The sequence below is a fragment of the Bos indicus genome, chromosome 12, assembly GCF_029378745.1.
Source record: "Bos indicus isolate NIAB-ARS_2022 breed Sahiwal x Tharparkar chromosome 12, NIAB-ARS_B.indTharparkar_mat_pri_1.0, whole genome shotgun sequence".
NCBI lineage: Eukaryota > Metazoa > Chordata > Mammalia > Artiodactyla > Bovidae > Bos > Bos indicus.
Genome location: NC_091771.1, coordinates 25861374 through 25884799, shown reverse-complemented (window position 1 = coordinate 25884799; position 23426 = coordinate 25861374). Strand labels below are relative to the sequence as shown.

The 23426-nt window shown below is 35.6% G+C and overlaps 1 protein-coding gene across 6 annotated transcripts in view; it reads left to right on the top strand.

The window, feature by feature from the left end:
* The window catches only part of NBEA (neurobeachin), a 674548-nt gene that overhangs the window by 414411 nt on the left and 236711 nt on the right, over positions 1 to 23426 (top strand). For all 6 annotated transcript variants that reach the window (XM_070800567.1, XM_070800569.1, XM_070800566.1 and 3 more), the window contains one exon: positions 2989 to 3113. In XM_070800567.1, the coding sequence (XP_070656668.1) occupies positions 2989 to 3113 (125 nt within the window). The remainder of the gene's footprint in view (positions 1 to 2988; positions 3114 to 23426) is intronic.

Sequence of the window (23426 nt, the reverse complement as noted above, 5' to 3'; positions counted from 1 at the left end):
TCTTTCCCTGTTTTTTTCTTTCAAGTATGTTCCTAATTGCTCACTGAAGCCTAGCCTTTTTCATCATGGCTGGTTTAAAATCCTTGTCAGGAAATTCTAATATCCTTATCATCTCAGCATTGGCATCTATTGATGATTTTTTTACATTCCATTTGAGATCTTCCAGATTCATGGTATAACAAGTAATTTGAAATTGAAACATGTTTTAAGTTATTATTTTCTGAGATATTTTTATCTCATTTAACTCTTCTATTTTAGATGACTTTCTCTTACATCGCTCCACCAGGGCAGGTGGGGAGAACAGCCTCTTCACCACCAGGTGGAGATAGCAATCTAGGTTCCTCACTTCCCCTCCACTGACATCGAGGGAGTGGGCAACTCTTTATTACTGCTTGCCAGGGGTGGGAGTTCCAGCTCCCCACATGCTGTCCACTATTGGGGGGGTAGCCTCATTGCTTTCCGTTAGTAGTAGAAGTCCTGACTCTACTGTGCCTCCTTCCAATACCATCCCATAGGAAAGGGAGAAGGATGCCTCATTCTGTCCATAGGGGAAGGAAATGCAGGCTCTCCACGTGTTCTCCACTGACCCCTTGAGGGTGGGGCACCTGGTCAGCAACCAGCAGAGATGAGAGTCCTGGCTCCTTCTTTCACTTTCTCTGATATCACCACCCCAGTGTGGATGTGAGGGCACCCCATTAGACCATCATGAGGTTTCAGATCTACATTCTCTACTCATCCTCTGCTAGTGTGTGTCTGTGGGGAACATAGCTTCTCTATGGTGTTTGGTTGGAGTACAGCAATTGTCATCAAGTTTCCTGTCTTCCTGGATGCCCTTTTCTTCATCTTTCTGCTAGAGAAACATGCTTTTATGGGGCTTTTCCTTTTTTTTTTTTTTTTTTTGTTTCTGTACCTGTTGTCCTGTCTGGATTGCTAGCTTCTTTGCCTCTAAATCTAGGGTATCTGAGACAAAAAAAATAAACCAGGGAGGAACTCACCACTTTGTTGTTCTCAGGCCCTGTGGTCCTTAACCTGTCTGCCTTCCATGCTCCATTCAGAATTTTGTTATTTTTGTTTTGTATCATCCAATTTATTTTTAAGTTACATTTAATTGCACGAATAGAGGAAAGTATGTCTGTGGTTAGAAACTGGCGAAAACATCAGATATCAGGTTTCTGCACGTCAAATTGGTTACTTAAATTTAACATACTTTTAAGGAAAATCAGTATAGCAAGTGGTCTTCCTCAAACTATTAGAATTAATTTGCGTTTGTAGGGAAAGAAATTATCCTGTTTTAAATTAATGACAGAGGTACACTATTTGTAATAATTAATCAACAGGTAATCCTTATTGTGACAGAAAAATAATATGTTTAGAAAAACAAGTATATTAAAATACACTTTAAATGATTATAATTTTAATGTTTTTATGTATCCCTTATATTGATATGTCCTTTTACAATTAAGTTATAGAAAAAATCAAATAGCCATAAAATGTAAAATTTTTGTTCTCAATGAATATGATTTTCTGCAGATTTTCAAAGTAACAAAAATTGTTTTAAATTAATTCATTGAATGCTTATTAAAATCATAGTATGTGCCAGACATTGTGCTAGAGAGATAATGATGAGCAAATTGTATGGTTTCTGCCTTAATCAAGCACAGTGTTCTCGTATAATAAAATATCAAAGTAAAAACTGAAACTGAACCTTCTGTGAAAGCATTTTATATGTTTTTATGAGTGGTGATGCTCAGGAAAGTCAGAATGTTGATATTATCTTTTGAGTATATGTCTCCAAGTATTATACAGAGAGAAACAGACTTTTCAAGCAGCAGCATTTATCACTAATGTTTACAAAACTAAATTGAACTTAAAAGTGATATCGTAAAATGTTCCATCAATATACAACAAATATATTTCAGTTGTTTTCTCTAATATCACGTAGATTTTTAATATTGGTTTAAAGTGTAACATAGTTTAGACAGTGTTACCCAATGATGGCCATGATTGTTAATGGTTTATATTAGCTGAAAGCTGTAAAATCATCCAAGGACTCTGTGAGCGTTAGAATAATAATTTACCAAGACAATTACCACATACTGGAATTTTTTGCAGCTCTAATTCAGTATTATTAATAATGGATAAAATTGCATTTTTCTTAGGTTGCTGTGGGCAGTAGGGAATTATTTCAATGAATATTTCAGCACATTATTTTAATCATTGTTCCACCAAATCCAAGTGGGCAATATTTTATAGTTCTTAATTCAGTTACTAAGAAACCATGGTCATTAAATTGCAAACTATTTGTAGTGAGGTCTATCCTGTGATTTACAAGCCTTGTTAAAAACAGTGTAAAAGAATGCAAACTATGCCATTAATACTTGTAATTTGATGCTGCATTTGTTCTAAACTCCCAGTGATTAATGTTTTTAGTAAAAGAAGGAACATTGTATGGAAAGCAGACCTGAATGTTATAATGCCTAAAATATGAGAATGTTACTGTTTTAAGTTTGTTCATTTGCAGAGAAAACATAAGTATACAAATGCAGTTGTAAAACAGAAATATCTCAAAAGTTACCTTAATTTTCCAATGAGACTAAAGAAATAAAGATTTAATTGTATTCGTTATTAAGAGTTAGATTTACCATAATATATAATATATAATGCCATTCACGTTCTTGAGGGGTTGAATGTGTGAAAGTTGCTCAGTCATGTCCGACTCCTTGCAGCCCCATGGACTATACAGTCCATGGAACTCTCCAGGCCAGAATACTGGAGTGGATAACCTTTTGCTTCTCCAGGGGATCTTCCCAACCCAGAGACTGAACCCAGGTCTCCAGATAATATTTAATCCTAATAAAAAGAAAGTGTGCAAAGCTTTTAAATTTTTTTGTGTAAACAGTCTGTTAATTCATATAACTTAAAAAAGTGTATTTCCAGTTATACATCATTATTAATAATCATTCTTATTTTTCATGTTCCCATTCTTAGCCAATTGCATGATTTTTGGCGTTTGGATTACTGGGAAGATGATCTTCGTCGAAGGAGACGGTTTGTCCGTAATGCCTTTGGCTCCACTCATGCTGAAGCGTTGCTCAAAGCTGCGATAGAGTACGGTGAGTACCGGTGCCTCTTACACTGGAATGCTCCTCCATGTGAGGTGACTCTCTGTGGTTGATAGTTCTTTTTTCTTTCAGCACCTTTTCAGGTTCTCCATGTCGTAAGTCAAAAATGTTACATTCTACTTTATTGTGCAGCATCATTTAGGTTACACTTAGTTAACCCAGTATTTCTCCCACTTGATGTACGTTAGACTCTTCAGCTTCTTTGTAATAGATTAGGAAGACTTTACATAATTGGTTATTACCCCCCACCTTCTCACAGAGCCTAAAACAAGAGTAGAGTCATTTTCCTTTTCAGCATGTTTCAAACTTTGGTCTTTCAGATTTTTTTCACTTAAAAAATTTACTATTGTAACTGTGTATTCAAATTTATATATTTTTATGTATAATTTGTGTGGGTATGTGTACATATGTACACTGTGTGAGTATACATGAAAAATATATACAAACATGTATACTGTTATGTATATACACATATACCTGCACATACTTGAGTATTTAAATATCTTATTAATAATCTCACTATATGGCATTCTCTATTTTAACCCTATTCTATTCTATCATTTTCAGTCTAATAAAATAAATAATGCCTCCATATGCCCATGTAAGTTCACAATCCTCCAACTGCAAATAAAGTTTGATAAATACCATCCTATATTAAAGATAGCATGAGCTATCACACTACAGTAGACTTGCATCCTAAATTGTCCTTTATAAAATGTGCAATAAAATAGTAAATATCAAAATATTTTTTGTAATTTAATAAAAATGCTGCTTTTGTAATTAAATAAAAATTTAATAAAAATACAATTTTTTTAAATTACAAAATTTTTTGTAATTTAATAAAAATTAAAATTAATAAATTTAATTTAAAAAATCTAAATACTTTAGATTTCTGTCCACCAAAAAGTGTACATAGGGCTATTCTGTCTGTGCACCTAATTTTAAATAGTCTAAGAAATTTAAGTTTGATTGATCATGTCACAGTTTTATAAACCACATACCCTTGGAAAATACTGTAATTGAATACTGTCCATATATTTTTGTTATTAACTATTTTTATTCTCACAGTCACTTGATTTTTGTTATTTTTTTTTAATTTATTTGAGAGTAATAAGTGAGCCATGGGGCTTCCCAGGTGGCTCAGTGGTAAAGACGAGGATTCTATCCCTGGTTCAGAACATCCCCTGGAGTGGGAGATGTCAACTCACTCCGGTACTCTTGCCTGGAAAATCCCATGGCCAGAGAAGCCTGGTGGGCTACAGTCTGTGGGGTCACAAAAGAGTTGAACTTTACATAGTGACAAAACAACACCAACACACAATAGTGAGCCATGTGTTTTAAAATTTACCTTAATAATATGTAGCAGAGGATGCAATTCATGTTCTGATAGATTAAATAGAGAAAATATGTAATCTTAATAGAAAATGTACACAGCTTTGAAAATTTACTGTATAAATAGTCTGTGAATTGATATAGTTTACTGAGGATCACAACAAAAATAAATATGTGAGGATTCCAGGCTCCTCTGTCCATGGAATTCTCCAGGCAAGAATACTGGAGTGGGTAGCCATTCCCTTCTCCAGGGGACCTTCCTGACCCAGAGACTGAGCCCCAGTCTTCTGCACTGCAGGCAGATTCTTTATAGTCTGAGCCACCAGGGAAGCCCAAAAACTATTATACCTAAAATAATACTATACAGTAAAAGTAACTACAAGAGAGACAGTGCTAAAACATATATATATATATATATATATATATATAATATATATATATTATAGTTGACTTGTACTGCAGGTGATTTCTTTAATCAACTCAAAAAAAAAAAATCACCTAAGGATTCTGATACCTAAAGAATTAACAGCAACTTAAAATGAGTTGTTACCTTTATGTCCTACAAAAGAAATTCTTAAAAATATCTACTTAAAACTGCATGCTTTATAATATGAATTTAAAATTTTTAAAACTTTATTTTATATACATCCATTTAGGCATTTTCATCAATTCATGTTGAATTCATCTCATTTGAAATTAGAAACATCTGAAAACAATATGTATTTTTTTTAATTTTATTTTATTTTTAAACTTTACAGTATTGTATTAGTTTTGCCAAATATCGAAATGGATCCGCCACAGGTATACATGTGTTCCCCATCCTGAACCCTCCTCCCACCTCCCTCCCCATACCATCCCTCTGGGTCGTCCCAGTGCACCAGCCCCAAGCATCCAGTATCGTGCATCGAACCTGGACTGGCAACTCGTTTCATACATGATATTATACATGTTTCAATGCCATTCTCCCAAATCATTCCACCCTCTCCCTCTCCAACAGAGTCCATAAGCCTGTTCTGTACATCAGTGTCTCTTTTGCTGTCTCATACACAGGGTTATTGTTACCATCTTTCTAAATTCCATATATATGCGTTAGTATACTGTATTGGTGTTTTTCTTTCTGGCTTACTCCACTCTGTATAATAGGCTCCAGTTTCATCCACCTCATTAGAACTGATTCAAATGTTTTCTTTTTAATGGCTGAGTAATACTCCATTGTGTATATATACCACAGCTTTCTTATCCATTCATCTGCTGATGGATATCTAGGTTGCTTCCATGTCCTGGCTATTATAAACAGTGCTGCGATGAACATTGGGGTACACGTGTCTCTTTCCCTTCTGGTTTCCTCAGTGTGTATGCCCAGCAGTGGGATTGCTGGATCATAAGGCAGTTCTATTTCCAGTTTTTTAAGGAATCTCCACACTGTTCTCCATAGTGGCTGTACTAGTTTGCATTCCCACCAACAGTGTAAGAGGGTTCCCTTTTCTCCACACCCTCTCCAGCATTTATTGCTTGTAGACTTTTGGATGGCAGCCATTCTGACTGGTGTGAAATGGTACCTCATAGTGGTTTTGATTTGCATTTCTCTGATAATGAGTGATGTTGAGCATCTTTTCATGTGTTTGTTATCCATCTGTATGTCTTCTTTAGAGAAATGTCTATTTAGTTCTTTGGCCCATTTTTTGATTGGGTCATTTATTTTTCTGGAGTTGAGCTGTAGGAGTTGCTTGTATATTTTTGAGATTAGTTGTTTGTCAGTTGCTTCATTTGCTATTATTTTCTCCCATTCTGAAGGCTGCCTTTTTACCTCGCTAATAGTTTCCTTTGATGTGCAGAAGCTTTTAAGTTTAATTAGGTCCCATTTGTTTATTTTTGCTTTTATTTCCAATATTCTGGGAGGTGGGTCATAGAGGATCCTGCTGTGATGTATGTCAGAGAGTGTTTTGCCTATGTTCTCCTCTAGGAGTTTTATAGTTTCTGGTCTTACGTTGAGATCTTTAATCCATTTTGAGTTTATTTTTGTGTATGGTGTTAGAAAGTGTTCTAGTTTCATTCTTTTTTTTTTTAATTAATTTTATTTTATTTTTAAACTTTACATAATTGTATTAGTTTTGCCAAATATCAAAATGAATCTGCCACAGGTATACATGTGTTCCCCATCCTGAACCCTCCTCCCTCCTCCCTCCCCATACCATCCCTCTGGGTTGTCCCAGTGCACCAGCCCCAAGCATCCAGTATCATGCATCGAACCTTTCTTTTACAAGTGGTTGACCAGATTTCCCAGCACCACTTGTTAAAGAGATTGTCTTTAATCCATTGTATATTCTTGCCTCCTTTGTCAAAGATAAGGTGTCCATATGTGTGTGGATTTATCTCTGGGCTTTCTGTTTTGTTCCATTGATCTATATTTCTGTCTTTGTGCCAGTATCATACTGTCTTGATGACTGTGGCTTTATAGTAGAGCCTGAAGTCAGGTAGGTTGATTCCTCCAGTTCCATTCTTCTTTCTCAAGATAGCTTTGGCTATTCGAGGTTTTTTGTATTTCCATACAAATTGTGAAATTATTTGTTCTAGCTCTGTGAAGAATACCATTGGTAGCTTGATAGGGATTGCATTGAATCTATCAATTGCTTTGGGTAGTATACTCATTTTCAGTATATTGATTCTTCCAATCCATGAACATGGCATATTTCTCCATCTGTTAGTGTCCTCTTTGATTTCTTTCACCAGTGTTTTATAGTTTTCTATATATAGGTCTTTAAAACAATATGTAATAGAGGTTGAGCTGGCGTGATATTATTAGTGACACTGAGTTGCCAATACCACATTTGTATAGGATTCACATTATACCACATTTGTCATTCTACAGGTTGCTTGTATAAAGGGTTTGTTAGAAAAATATTTATTTTCCTTCTCTATAAAAATGGATGCCTTATTGTGTATGTTCAATTTGTAAAATGTCTGTTTTGCTAAACCAGTGTCAATCCTTATCAGAAATAAACTTTTTTTTATTAACACCTTTTTAAGATTGTCATGTATTTTAGTAATACAGTAACCACTATTAATGAATCTAAAATAAAATATAAAATTCTGATTTTTAAGTAGATGAAAGATATAGGTGATAGTAAACATCTGTGTAGTATAAATGTGTCTTAAAATATATAGTGATTTATGAGGGCTTCCCAGGTGGTGCTAGTGGTAAAGAACTTCCTGGCCAATGCAGGAGACATTAGAGATGCAGGTTCGATCCCTGGGACAGGAAATCTCCTGGAGCAGGGCCTGGCAACCTACTCCAGTGTTCTTGCCTGGAGAGTCCCATGGACAGAGGAGCATGGTGAGCTACACAGTCCATGGGGTCACAGAGAGTCAGACACAACTGAAGCGACTTAGCACAGCATGACAGGTGTTTATGAATTTTGAATAGTAGATCATTGGAAATATTCTGAACCTATTATCCCTCCTGAGTTGGATTCTTTGATAAAAGGAAGGTAGGGTATGTTTTTATGTTATGCATCCACATGTATGCCATGAAGCATTCAGGACATCTACATGGTGCCCATACCAGGTCTACTTTGTAGTCACTCCTGGAGGTAAGGTAGAGTGTGCTGTTCTGTGGTCAGTCGCCTCAGTCGTGTCCAACTCTTTGTGATCCCATGGACTGTAGCCCGCCAGGCTCTCTGTCCATGGATTTCTCCAGGCATTGAACCCATGGGATCTTCCCAACCCAGGGATTGAACCCATGGTTCCTGCATCTCCTGCATTGCAGGGAGACTCTTTTACCGCTGAGCCACCTGGGAAGCCCCTAGGATGGGTAGTAGAAGACAAAAAAGAACTCAAACGATTCTACTTCCAGAAACAGTTCTAGAAGACTCCTCTTCAACTTCACATCGGAGGACTTTAGGAAGTGGGTAGAGGGTAGGGGAGTAAGGTGAAGTATGGAGGATGTGAAGAGGTGAGTGAAAAGTGCTCCCTGGAGTGATCTGTACCTAGAAGTAGAAAGAGGAATTACAGATGGCCAGGAACATAGTCCTGTATCTTCTCCCAAACACTTTTGTGCCTTCTAACCTATGTATAAAGTATTTCTTCAGAAGAAATAGGAAGTAAATGTCAGTAATTATTACAAAGCACTTCATTCAATGAAAATAGATGTTGAAAGACTTAATTGAAAACATATTTTGTATATTTTAAAGGAAGCTTTTGTATTCACATTTTCCCAGAACATTCATAAAAGCTAACAAAACTCAGGCCATCATCTGGCCACTCTGCCTGCCATTAAACATTTAAATGTGTTTTAAGTACCTTAAAGTCTGGCAGTGTGTAGACTAACATCCAAATGATTTAATGTTTTGGTTTGTGTAGATGTAGATGAAGGGTATAAATATAGCACAAACCTACAAATTTTGAGAGAGCTTCTAGAACAAACTGAAATTCAATTATTTCTTCTTCTGTATTAAATAATTGCAGTATTTCAAATTCTGTCTTGAAAGTTAAACATTAAATGCACAGAGAAAGTCAGCTTTAATCTATAGTCAGTTTTGTTTTTTTTTTTTTTTTCTGTTCATCTACATTGTGGCAACAAAATTGTTTTAGGAACAACAGGATATTTTATGACTGGAATGTTAAGTATGGCTAGAAGTATTTGAATCAGTGATCTAAGTTTTCAGAATGTTAACCAAGTTGTACAAGCTGAAAGAATAACCTAAAATTATTTAAATAGAGAATATTTATTTACATGGCCATCAAAGCAGTCCCTGAGATTGATCACTGGTCATGTCTCTCTGTTCGTGTAGTACACTATGTTTCAAGAATGTGAGCCTATATCAATATAACAGAAGTGAAACTGAATTTGCAGAGTTAATGTTTTAATAAATATGTTTTGAATCAGTAGACTTTTCCTTCAATTCAAACATTTTAGATTAAATTATACTTAAACTTTCGTGTGCTGGGCAGAAACAGCTGCAATTTAAATTTCATGACATTATTTTTAGGTAATTCATTTGGAGCCACAAAACAAATACATTAGCAATAAAATGTGTTAGCAATACTTTCTTTTAAATGAACAAATAATCAGAATTGAATATATTTTCAAAGAGACATAAAAGAGAATTATTTCATATTTACATTGAAAAGTGTTTTCTTGCATTTCATTATTGAAACTTTTGGTTGACCTTTTTCAGTTGGAAAACCTCCTTAGCACTGATGGAGTTTTTCATGCTTCTTAGTAATACTAATGAGTTGAATAATTTATGAGGTTGTCATGTGCAAAAGATTTGGTGTGATTTGATATACTTTCAGCCTCTGGTGTTGGAATGTGATTAATAAAAACCTAGAGGCATGTAATTTTTTTCCTGGTGTTTAATATTCTAATTTCATATGTACTCAATGTGCTATTTCAGTATTTTCTAATACCAAAATCTCATTCAAGTGCAAATTTAATTGATTATAAGGAATTTTGCAGACCATAGCAATGGAAGAATATAGTGAAAATATTTTAAACTATAAATTCATCTTTTGATCTGCTGGACTTTCTTCTTTAGGGCAAATTAGCTAATAAGCAAGTGATTGAAATAGGAGTGTTCTATGTATTGCTTGTATATTAAAATAAAACCTAAACTAGACAGATTCTGGCACTGAAAGTTTATGCTGTCAAAAAAATAGTTAAAATCTTAATAAGTTTGGTTGTCTTGTTGACTGTCAATTATCATTTTGGACTCTCTTTCCCTTCCATGAAATTATAGTGGAACAATGTTTCATCAAAGCTTAAGATCTCAGAGTCCCCCAAGTCTGTGATCAAAGACATCATCCTAAATAGGTCTTATCAGTCATCGCAGAGGACGGCAGGCTGCTTTAGCCAGAGGAAAAAAAAAAACTTGGAGCAAAGATGACAAAGTTAATCAGTCATTTCTTTGGCAATAAATAATAAGATATGCTGAGAACTGCAAATGAGAACATCCTTAGGTTCCTCAGAGATGTGTCCACTTAGCACCTGGTTTATCCAAGCTTGTGAAGCCATCATGATATGACCTTGATGAAGAAAAAGCAGCTCTGTAATAAATCTGGAATTAAATTAGTTTTGATGGTATATGCATGACTACTGTAAAGTGCTACTTGCAATATTCAAGAAACAAGAAAAGCACTGAGAATTTAAAGAATACTAATGCAGCTATATACGGTTGTTGAGACAGGAACTTCAAATTATCTGACTTCATTTTTTTTTACTTCAATTTTTTGAAGACTTTACACTTAGTCGGAAAAGATTATTTGAGTTTTTAACCTAGTGGTCTCGATTGTTTGTACCATATTGTCTCTAGCAGACATCTTATAATTGTTCATTGATAAGTTCATTTTAGTTGGTGTATTATTAATTAAATCTTCATACCTGAATGAAATAGATGATCTGATTATTATTAAAATAATTTATTGAAAAATTAATGATGTAACTTTTGTATGAGTGAGAGAAAGACATACATGGAATCATCTTTCAGCTCTTTTTGATGCCAGTGCACATTTTAATATAATCTCATCTTTACCTCATGGTTTTATAGTCTCTTAAAAGAACTAAAATGGATTATTTAAATGCTGTCTTATAAAATATGTTTATAAAATGCGTTTTAAAGTTTTCATATAAGAACATTTTCATGACAACCAAGGTTTTAACAACTCCCCTGTTTTTATGTTGAAGCTTTAGATGGAAGGCTTTAAACTGACTCAAGATGGTAGCTTCATTCATTTGAGAGCATTTATCAGGTATCTTCCACGTGCCATGCATGCACGACGTACAAGGTTCAGAGGCTGAGACACAGTTTCTACCTCCTCACAGCACTTAGTTTAGTGTAGTGATTCTCAGCAGGGATGAAAGTCAGCCTGTGTTCCTGCTGTTTAAAGGGTAGAAACTAAGACTGCTGCTAAAATACCCAACCGTTCACCAGACAGTTCATCAAAAGGACAACAAAATCCAGCCGAAAACATCAGTAGTACCAAGGTTGAAAAATCCTCGTATAATGGAAAGAAATAAGCTATTCTCATAGAGGGAAGTGGTACTTCATAAAGGAAAGGAAGGAAGATGGATAACTCTGGGGATAGTGGGTTGGAATCAGCTTCACTGAAATAGTTACTTATGAACTGACTTGAGAGAAGGTTAGGAATTTATCAGAAGCAGCAGAGTTAAGAACAGAAATTTCCAAGACATGGAAGCATAAAAAAGCCTAACTTACTTCTTTGAATGGGATCAATATTTTGTACTTGGTAGTAGCTCACCTTATGAAGTTATCAGAAAATGTTTTCATTTTAGGTATTTTATATTCTGAGATAAAAAAATAAGTTGAGGGCAGGAATCATATCTTTCAACCATTTCATTTAAAGCATTCATATTAATACAATTTCATGTACTTAATTGCTGCTGTTTACTTAACAGTTCATTCATTTCAAGGTATCACTTCAGTTCAGTCACTCACTTGTGTCCGACTTGTTGTGACTCCATGAACCGCAGCACACCCGACCTCCCTGTCCATCACCAACTCCCGAAGTCTACCCAAACCCATGTCCATTGAGTCAGTGATGCCATCCAGTCATCTCATCCTCTGTTGTCCCCTTCTCCTCCTGCCCTCAATCTTTCCCACCATCAGGGTCTTTTCAAGTGAGTCAGCTCTTCGCATCAGGTGGCCAAAGTATTAGAGTTTCAGCTTCAACATCAGTCCTTCCAGTGAACACCCAGGACTGATCTCCTTTAGGATGGACTGGTTGGATCTCCTTGCAGTCCAAGGGACTCTCAAGAGTCTTCTCCAACACCACAGTTCAAAAGCATCAATTCTTCGGCGCTCAGCTTTCTTTATAATCCAACTCTCACATCCATACATGACCACTGGAATAGTACATCCATACATGACTACTGGAATAGTCAGCCATAGCCTTGACTAGACTGACCTTTTTTGACAAAGTAATGTCTCTGCTTTTTAATATGCTGTCTAGGTTGGTCATAACTTTCCTTCCAAGGAGTAAGTGTCTTTTAATTTCATGGCTGCAGTCACCATCTGTGGTAATTTTGGAGCCCAAGAAAATAAACTCTGTCACTGTTTCCCCATCTATTTCCCAAAAAGTGATGGGACCAGATGCCATGATCTTCGTTTTCTGAATGTTGAGCTTTAAGCCAACTTTTTCCCTCTCCTCTTTCACTTTCATCAAGAAGCTCTTTAGTTCTTCTTCACTTTCTGCCATAAGGGTGGTGTCATCTGCATATCTGAGGTTATTGATATTTCTCCCAGCAATCTTGATTCCAGCTTGTGCTTCCTCCAGCCCAGCATTTCTCATGATGTACTCTGCATAGAAGTTAAATAAGCAGGGTGACAATATACAGCCTTGACGTACTCCTTTTCCTATTTGGAACCAGTCTGTTGTTCCACGTCCAGTTCTAGCTGTTGCTTCCTGATCTGCATACAGTTTTCTCAAGAGGTAAGTTAGGTGATCTGATATACCCATCTCCTTCAGAATTTTCCACAGTTTATTGTGATCCAAACAGTCAAAGACTTTGGCATAGTCAATAAAGCAGAAATAGATGTTTTTCTGGCACTCTCTTGCTTTTTTGATGATCCAGTGAATGTTGGCAATTTGATCTCTGGTTCCTCTGCCTTTTCTAAAACATCTGGAAGTTCATGGTTCACATATTGCTGAAGCCTGGCTTGGAGAATTTTGAGCATTACTTTACTAGAGTGTGAGATGAGTACAATTGTGCGGTAGTTTGAGCATTCTTTGGCATTGCCTTTCTTTGGGATTGGAATGAAAACTGACTTTTCCAGTCCTGTGGCCACTGCTGAGTTTTCCACACTTGCTGGCATATTGAGTGCAGCAGTTGCACAGCATCATCTTTCAGGATTTGAAATAGCTCAACTGGAATTCCATCATCTCCACTAGCTTTGTTTGTAGTGATGCTTCCTAAGGCCCACTTGACTTCACATTCCAAGATGTCTGGCTCTAGGTGAGTGTGAGTGATCACACCATCGTGATTATCTGAGTCGTGAAGATCTTTTTGTACAGTTCTTCTGTGTATTCTTGCCACCTCTTCTTAACATCTTCTGCTTCTGTTAGGTCCATACTATTTCTGTCCTTTATTGAGCCCATCTTTGCATGAAGTGTTCCCTTGGTATCTCTAATTTTCTTGAGAAGATCTCTAGTCTTTCCCATTCTATTGTTTTCCTCTATTTCTTTGCATTGATCGCTGAGGAAGGCTTTCTTATCTTTCCTTGATATTTCAAAATATACATACAGCATTTTAACACATATTTTCATCCTTTCAATGACCACACTGAAGCATGACAGTATATGGAATAGGTCTATAAGTATGGTATTTTCAAATTCTGCAATTGTTTTTTTTTATGTCTGTACTTTATTTCCACCTAGTGAGTCAAAAGCCACCAAAGATAAGGAGCTAACAAAATTATATCGATAGATCTATTGCTGAGTGGCATGGAACTGCTCATATTCTTGCCCATATTTTTAGACTAATTTTTATAAAATGTACCCCAAAATTACATTTATAAATAATTAAAATAGAGTATGATAAATGTTTTCATCAAAGTATATTAAAAACGTTACATAAACTCAGTGAATAAGGCTGTCTGATTGAATAAATAAATTTTAGTTAGACTTAAAAGGATGAATGGAGATCTTCCCAAGCCAGTAAGTGGAATGTTGGCAACATGGACAAAGGGACCACACAACACAACATGAATTGTTTGGGGAACAAAAAGATAGTGTGGGGAGTTAAGGAAAAGGCTGTTTGGAGCTATCCTGTGAAAGACTTTGTCAGCAGAGCATAAGAGTATTTTTATTTGGGAAAATGACAAAGCATAGAAATTAAGTGTCATGCTAACTAATAAATGCTTGTTATTGTTCAGTTGCTAAGTTAGTCCAACTGTTTTACAACCCTGTGGATTGTAGCCCACCAGGCTTTCCTGTCCATGAGATTTCCCAGGCAGGAATCCTGGAGCAAATTGCCATTTCCTTCTCCAGGGGATCTTCTGATACAGGGATCAAACCTGCATCTCCTGCATTGGCAGGCAGATTCTTTGCCACTGACCCACCTATGAAGGCTTTAACTAATAAATTTTATATAGTGCAAAATCTCAATCTAAACACCATTCTTTTCCTAGACAATGTGTTGCTGTAGATACATTTGAAATTTTCCAAGTACAAGAGTCTCATTGAACATTTCCACTCTCTAAAGTTAATCTGCTGAATTTGGCCCACTGGTCTAGTCTGTCATCCACATAGGTTTCTCAGTACAGATGAACTGACAGTCATTCACAGACTGTGCATTCAATGTCATTTATAAAAACATTATTTAAAATATCTTTGGTGTTTTTAAAAGTGTTTTAGACAACCTATACCAACACCATCTCTTAACTATCCTATTTTTAAAAAATTAAAGAATCTATCTACAGTGCGTTCAGTTCCTGGGTCGGGAAGATCCCCTGGAGAAGGAAATGGCAACCGACTCCAGCATTCTTGCCTGGTGAATTTCATGGACAGAGGAGCCTGGAGGAGGGCTCCAGTCCCTGAGGTTACAAAGAGTCGGACACAGCTGAAGTGTCTAACACTCCCACGTCTCCGAGCCAGTTGCTTATTTATCCAAAACATCTCCTATTCCCATTTCTCATATTTTTAAAGTAAAATAGCCACACTGAATTTTATGTAAGGCTTAAGAAAGAAAAGACCCTGATGCTGGGAAAGATTGAAGGCTTGAGGAGAAGGGGGTGACACAGGATGAGATGGTTGGACGGCATCACCGACTCAATGGACATGAATTTGAGTAAACTCTGGGAGTTGGTGATGGACAGGGAGGCCTGGCGTGCTGCAGTCCATGGGTCGCAAAGAGTCGGACATGTCTGAGCGACTGATCTGAAAAAAGAAACACCAAGCTTCATTCCCCAGGTTAATTCCATTCACTGCCAGAGGAAGTCTCCCCACCCTCTCAGCCCCTGTTCAAGTTGTCCAGCTCATCTTTTCTTTCATTCCAAGAGTTACAAAACTTTTCCATTCTGCCACTCATCTGCCATCTACCCTAGACTCATAGTGAAAAATTTCTTTTATGTATTTTCCCCTGCCTTTCATCTTCCCTACCTTCTTTCCTGAAAATAAACATGATCATTGTAGAAAACCTAGATAATGCTCAAAAAATTTAAAGAAGGGAGGAAAAGGGCACTCAAAGACAACCATGTGAAGATAGCTGCCTTTACCATTTTGACATACTTATTTCCTGCTGACCTTTTTCTAAGCATACTTTTTAACATAGGGACCAAACACTATGCTATTTATTCAAGAAGTCACAAAGGTGAATAATCCATTATCTCTCTGCTTTATGCTATTTAGAGGGTTCCAGACTGGCCCAAATTTTCTATATGTTTTAGCATTTTTTTCCCACAAGTGTGCCATGTGATTTTTAATGTAATGAAATCCTATTTAAAATATTCTGAAATCACCCTAAGTTAATGATTAATCAGAATCCTACCACATAATATTCAGTCTAAAACATGAATAAAAAAACTATTTATCATCATGTATAAAGTAGGACTTATCAAATTTCCTTTAAAAAGCATAGAGCAGTTTTCTGTGTTCACTGCATTAAGAAGATTGTTAAGTTAGCATGCAGCACTTAAATTCAACAATATTTTCTTGAACCTTTTTAATTGCATTTTTTGTTAAAAAATGCTGTTTATGAATATCCCCTTTGTTGGTCTGCTGTAAGAAATACTGCTTACATATAAATATTTTGAATTAGGAATAAATGAAATTCCGTTTTTGCTGTCAGAACCAAATTGTAAAAATGCACTGCTTGTCTTTGAAAATCAGTATACTCTATTAGCAGGCCTGTCAATATAAAAAGTGCATTCCATTTCCACCTCTTGCTCTAATAACCTCTTCTGTGTTACTCTGAGGCAGTTCACATAATCAGAGTATATTGTCAGCTTACTGGAGTTGGGGAAGCATGAAATGAAAATCACGTTAATATTGATCCAATTCTTTTACTTGCAAGTGTCCTTGATGTCCTTTTCCACAGAGCAATAACTGTTGATGTTAGGTAGCCATTTTATTTCTTATAGTCTAGCAAATCGTTTACAAGCACAACTAATGTGAATAAGAACTTACCACTTAGAAGAATAATCTGTCAACATTCCATCTTAATTAATGCCCATATTGCTAATTCTGCATATTTATCCTGCCACTGAAATATTTTTGGGGGGCTTTTCAGAGAACAACCTACTTGCAGATATAAGGTTTATATCTCGTTTAAAACAGAGGCTGCACAAGTTACTCATTTCACTAGTAAAAGCACAAAGGATGCTGTACTCTAATTTTATGTGATACAATGATATGCTAGATGGACCATAAATAGTAGCATCAATTATTAGTTCAGGGAAGAATGACCATTTCTGAATCAAATTCATTGTAAATTTGAAACTAGTTTCTTGGTAGTTTTATGGTGGTATAGATAGTGTCTATTTTGGATTATAAAATATATTCTCTGTCAACAAAAATGAAGTAAGAACCATGATTAAATCCAGTGCATTCAGACTAAAATACCCACAACTAAGGAAGGAGTCTAAACTGTCCAGATTTTTTTTCTATATTTATTAACTGTGGTCAGTAACTTCAGATTTTTTATTTAAAGTCTGTTTGAAACAACAGATGGGAACTGTCTATTTGAATAGAAACAGTCTGTTTCACTTATGAAAGTATATGCTTTCATAAAATAATTTTGTATTGATAAAGCAAGGCTCCTGACTCAGCATCAGATATAAAGGAGAAAAAAAAAGATCCTGAGATTTCCAGTCATTCTTTCCAATAGTGTTTTTATTCAGTGTCACTTTAACAGTGTTCACCATTGGGATTTTTCTGTTACAAAGGCTGTTTTTCCTTTAATCCTATTCTGTACAGAAGAGTATTTTTTCAGTCCTTGGTGTTTAGCAAATCTTTATTTCTCTGTCATCATCATTCATGCTTCTTAAGAAAGGAAATGCTATATTTGTACTATAAAGTCAAAGGCAAAATTTAATTTTGAATTTAAATTATTTATGGAGAGAATTATGTATTTTTTTAGTAAATGATTGTTATAGTAAAGTTTGTTCTATGTATGTATCTGCTGCTTTTATGTCACATTAAGATTGGCATAAAATATTTTTGAACGGTAGGCTTCTCAATACAACAAAAAGCATTTTTTCATCTTTTTTGAAATGTTCAAAATTGTAAACTTCTCTATAATAGATTGATTCATATGTATTATTGCATGAGATATTACCACCATATCTCATGTAATCAGCTGAGAGGTATATTTATCTTAAAGTCTTTTTCTTTTAAAGTGGAAATTAAATAATACCATTTGGAGTTACTAAAAGCACTATTCTGTAAAGGTATTTCTTGCTCTGATTTCAACTTTAATGAGAAAGAACAACCTCTATTTTAAAATTTGCCAAAGTATCATATGTTATTAATAGTCCTAGTCCATTTTGTCAAAACACATTTTCTAAGCTAAAAATGTTGTGAAATGCTATATATTGAAAAGAATTTCTTCCCCAAAAATGAATGCCATCTTAAACTGATTTTAAGATGTTTAGTAATGTTAGAATTTCCTATTCATATATTTAGATAAAATGAGATGAAATTTCCATTCTTTCCATCTCTTTCCAATTATGGAAGAAAATTATGTATTATGTGGATCATCTATATAATTCTGTAAAACAAATTATGATATCAACTTTGTTGAGAAAGCATTTTTTTTCCTTATGTTCAGTTCAGTTCAGTCGCTCAGTTGTGTCCGACTTTTTCCTTATGTAAGATACTACAAATATTTATATTCATAAGATGCCTCTATTCAAAATCAAAAACAAATTTCAAATATATTGATTCTTATATCATTTTATTTAATAATACCTTTAAGTGAATGATATGATTATTGAGGGAAAACAATTTTTAATGTAAGCTATTTACACTCTCTTCAACTTTACAAACACTTCTTGGTACCTGCCTACATGCTGTCCTTGCTGTCTTCAGGAAGTATCTGGTCTAATGGAGGCATTGAAGTCTCATACTGCCTTGTAATGAATACAAACAGTATCACAACAGCATGGTGATAGGAAGATTAATCCCAACTGAAGGAAGGGAAACCATTATTGAATAATCAGTATCTGCTGGGTATTGTGCTCATAAGACCTAAGATGCATTTGGTAGCTTATTTGAGTTTTTTGATCCTCACATCAGCCTGCATTTTTCCCCCTTTGCATAAACCTTAGGCAGGAGAAGGCAGTGGCACCCCACTCCAGTACTCTTGCCTGGAAAATCCCATGGACAGAGGAGCCTGGAAGGCTGCAGTCCATGGGCTCGCGAAGAGTCGGGCACAACTGAGCGACTTCCCTTTCACTTTTCACTTTCATGCATTGGAGAAAGAAATGGCAGCCCACTCCAGTGTTCTTGCCTGGAGAATCCCAGGGACGGGGGAGCCTGGTGGGCTGCCGTCTATGGGGTCACACAGAGTCAGACACGACTGAAGTGACTTAGCAGCAGCAGCAGCAGTGTTGTAATCAATAAAGAATTGGTTGTATCCTTGTTCAGTTTTAAATTAAAGACTTAGTAAACTCTTTTTAATACTCTTGTTATTTTCTCAACATTTTAACAAAACATTAAGAGCTTATTATGGGAGATGTGATAGATGTGGGTTCAATCCCTGGGTCAGAAAGATTCCCTAGAGAAGGAAATGGCAACCCACTCCAGAATTCTTGCATGGAGAATCCCACGGACAGAGGAGCCTGGTGGGCTACAGTCACAAAGAGTTGGACACAACTGAGCAACTAACACTGTATAAAAAATATTCATGCATTTCAAAGTATTTCAGCATCCATTGTCTCATTCTAACACTGCAATTATCCTTTAAGAGTTCACTTAGTAAATACTTAGTCCTCTTCCAACAGCCTAGGAAACTGAAGTTAGGAGATTGGTCTGTATTTTTTTTTTTTAGTATGTTCTTAATGGATGCTTACAGGAAAAAAGAAGGAAAGAATTGCAAATCACATAGTTCACCTTCCTCATGTATGAGGAAATTGTAAAGGACGTAAAGAGAAAAGTAACTTAAGTGCTGTACTTTTTCATACTCTTCATGGGGTTCTCAAGGCAAGAATACTGAAGTGGTTTGCCATCCCCTTCTCCAGTGGACCACGTTTTGTCAGAACTCTCCATCACCAGCTCAGATGGACATGAGTTTGAGCAAGCTCTGGGAGTTGGTGATGGATAGGGAAGCCTGGCGTGCTGCAGTCTGTGGAGTCGCAAAGAGTCGGACACAACTGAGTGACTGAACTGAACTAAACTGAAGTGCTGTACATATAAAATGATTAATATACTGATTATATATTTATTTTCATGTGGTCACTCAACAAATATTTATTGATTGCCACTTTTTTGACACTTGTTGCACTGGAAATAAAAATCTAATTAAGAGTACACCTAAATGAAAACCTTAGGAAAAAATATCAAAAACAACAGTATATTGGGACTATATGTAAGATACAAAATGTGTGCAGTGAAGAGAGTAATCAAACTGAATCTTGAAGAACAAAGCAGGTGAGCAAATTCCATGTAAGAGAAACTCCACATGTCATACTTAAAGGTTTGAAACAGTGTGGCATGTTTGGTAACAAAAGCTTTCAGCTCTTGGGGAACACAAGGTGTGAAGAGGTCAAATTGGCAAATTAGTGAGATTAAATAGGCAGGGAGAGGATCATGAGTTATAGACCATATACTTAAATTGTACAGATCAAATAACATTGAGAAGAGATTCTCACAGAGTAAATATACATAATATAGGTAGATACATAGGTAGGTAGGTAGGTAGATAGATACATATATACATCCATGTATTTTTAATAAATGAAAATTAAAGACATTTCCAAACTCAATGCAGAATAAGTAATAACTATAATATAAAACTGATAAGAAACATGCCACACTAAAATTGGCTTGCTGTGGGTTTATCTTTTCTTTGTGCATTAGCAAAACAGACATGATTTATTGCTTACCTATTATTATAAATTACTCTTTTCCTTATTGGTATAGATATTTATTTATTGTTTGCCTATTATTATAAATTAATTTTTTCCTTATTAGTATAGATATGTTAGAGTTGACTATAGAATAACTCCTTAAACAGAAATAAACTACTGAATAGTACTTTTCTGTACAATGACTGCTTGTGTTTATTAGTAGAAAAAGATATGATGGGCAAATGAAATAAACTATTTGCCTTAATTGCCCAGAGTTTCCAGTTAGACATATTCTCTGAACATTATCAAGATAAGTTAATGTGTCTGATTTCTGTATTTTAACTTACACTTGTTTAAAATAACAATAAAACTTTTAAATGATAATTATTATTATATTATAATAGTAATGCTAGAGTATAGGTAACAGTACTAAAACTAGAAACATCTTAGTTTTCTTAACTTCACTTTTAATATATATTTTGTTTCATATGAATCCTTATTATTAAGAGAAATATTATGAGAGAGGAGCTTTATTTAGGGTCATGTAATGCCATGTACTATATTAGATAACATTTTCACATACAGAGCTGTAAGCATATTTACATACTAAGAAATCTAATGTGTATAGGATAGTTTCCTGCATTTGTAATATGATGCGGAAAATATTTTAAGTTTAATTTTGGATTTGACTTCTTGAATCTATAATTTAATGGGATTTTTTTATTTTGAAACCTTTCAAATGTTATGGCATTTTAATGTTTTCCTGGAAAATAAGCATATATGTCTATCCTGTCCAGGTTTACACATAATTCACATTTTCGAATCTAAGGCTTTCTGGTGGTTTGTGGTACCCGCTCGTTAATTTCTTGATGAATGGCTAAAGAGGCCAAGAGGTGCTCTCAGTCCAACTTGTCTTCTGAAGATAGATGATCTCAGATAAATTCCCTTCCCAATCAGATTTTGATTTGTTGGGTGTTAAACCAATTCTTCCTAAGGACAGTGTTTATAAGCCTTGTAATGAGACAGCCCTTTGAGACCTTACCTCTTTTTGCCTGTAATTTTGATAAATGAAAGTCTAATTCAGAAAGGATATTGTGATTGAAAAGCACCTTTGGATCTCATACACATTAATTTAGATAAATGTTTGGTGCAGTACCATAAAATTAGGAAGTTTACCGAGCTGCAAACTGATAATACTTCAACAGGGATGGTAAGTTCTGGTGTGTTGGTAGGAATTCATTTACTACATATCTTTTAAACACGCAATTGTTTTGCTGCTTTAAAACTAGAGGGGGTAACACTGAAAGCTTAATATACATTTGAGAGCTCACATTCCTTTAACTGCAATTTGCTTATTGGTAAATTTTAATTTTAATAACAAGAGTAATGTAAAGCCTTTTTTTTTTTAAAGACAAAGCAGAATACAGACAGTTGTGATATGAGCAAAAACTTACTTTATCAAGCTGACTCATGCATACATAAAGGAGGTTATTGACTATTTCTTGTTAAGAACCAAGTTCCCTTTTGTGTTAATACATAAGATTCTTCAACTATCTCTCAAACTGAAGGCAATTCACCAAGAATCTCTGAGACATCCTGGGATTTTCAGGTTAAGAGATATCCAGAGGTAACTTTTATTCATTTATTCAGTATTTATGAGAACTTGCTCTGACCTAGTCAGTGTGCTGAGAACTGGGCATACCAAGGCAGAATGATGTTTCTACTCATCAAGGAAGGAGCTTCCAGGCTCTGTGGAGATAACAAGCACACAACCAATTATAATACATGTAACTACTGTAGTAGCAAGACTTATGAGATATGATGGATGTATAGGGAAAGAGCACACAGACCTACCTAAAGAATTCAGAGAGGGGAACTCGGGATGTGTAGACTTGAACTTCAGTTCAGCAAGTTTGTGGCACACATGCTTAGTACCAGGCACTGATGCTGCAGAATGAAGCTACAGCCCAGAGGAGAAGACATACTCATAAGGGAGAGCACCCACTCAATGTGGTTGACTTCTGTGTAGACTGCGAAAGTATGGGTTGGTTAGGAAAGGCACCCAAGAGAGGTGAGTTTTGAAGGCCAAGTAGAAATTACCCAAACAAAGGAGGAAGGAGAGAACATACCTTATTGAAGGAATGCTTTTAACACAGATAAAGAGATCCAAGAAAGCATGACATATTCTGGAAGCTGTAAATGGTTCAGTATTGCTCATGGGAAAGTAAGAAAAGGTTAAACAAAACTGGTAATGAGAGGATAAAAGGCCTTAATCAGTCATACTAAGGAGCTTAGATTTTATCTTAGGGTATAAGCCTTGTATTGAGTGTTGTTGATTGGAGGAATTAATAAATAATATTAAGCAGGAAAATATTTTCAAGTTATTAGTGTTGAAATAAAATAATAATCTGACAAAAGTATGAAGGATGGTGTAAATAAGGGAGCTGTCAAGGCAATGGCAACCCACTCCAGTACTCTTGCCTGGAAAATCCCATGGACAGAGGAAGGAGAGAACATACCTTATTGAAGGAATGCTTTTAACACAGTCCATGGGGTCATGAAGGGTTGGACGTGACTGAGCAACTTCACTTTCCCTTTTCACTTTCATGCATTGGAGAAGGAAATGGCAACCCACTCCAGTGTTCTTGCCTGGAGAATCCCAGGGACGGCGGAGCCTGGTGGGCTGCCGTCTATGGGGTCGCACAGAGTTGGACACAACTGAAGCGACTTAGCAGCAGCAGCAGCAAGGCCTTCTAAACCAAAATGATGATGGCTTGAATTACAGTTGAGACCATCACCTTACAGGGTGAATCATGTGTCTGTGGCTTAATGAAGTGTATTGATCAAAATAGGAGGAGGTGAAGGAACAAGAGATAATTCGTTCATTTAGGGAAATGTGGAATTAGGAATATGCAGCTAAAGATGTCTAGTAGACATATGGCTATAAAGG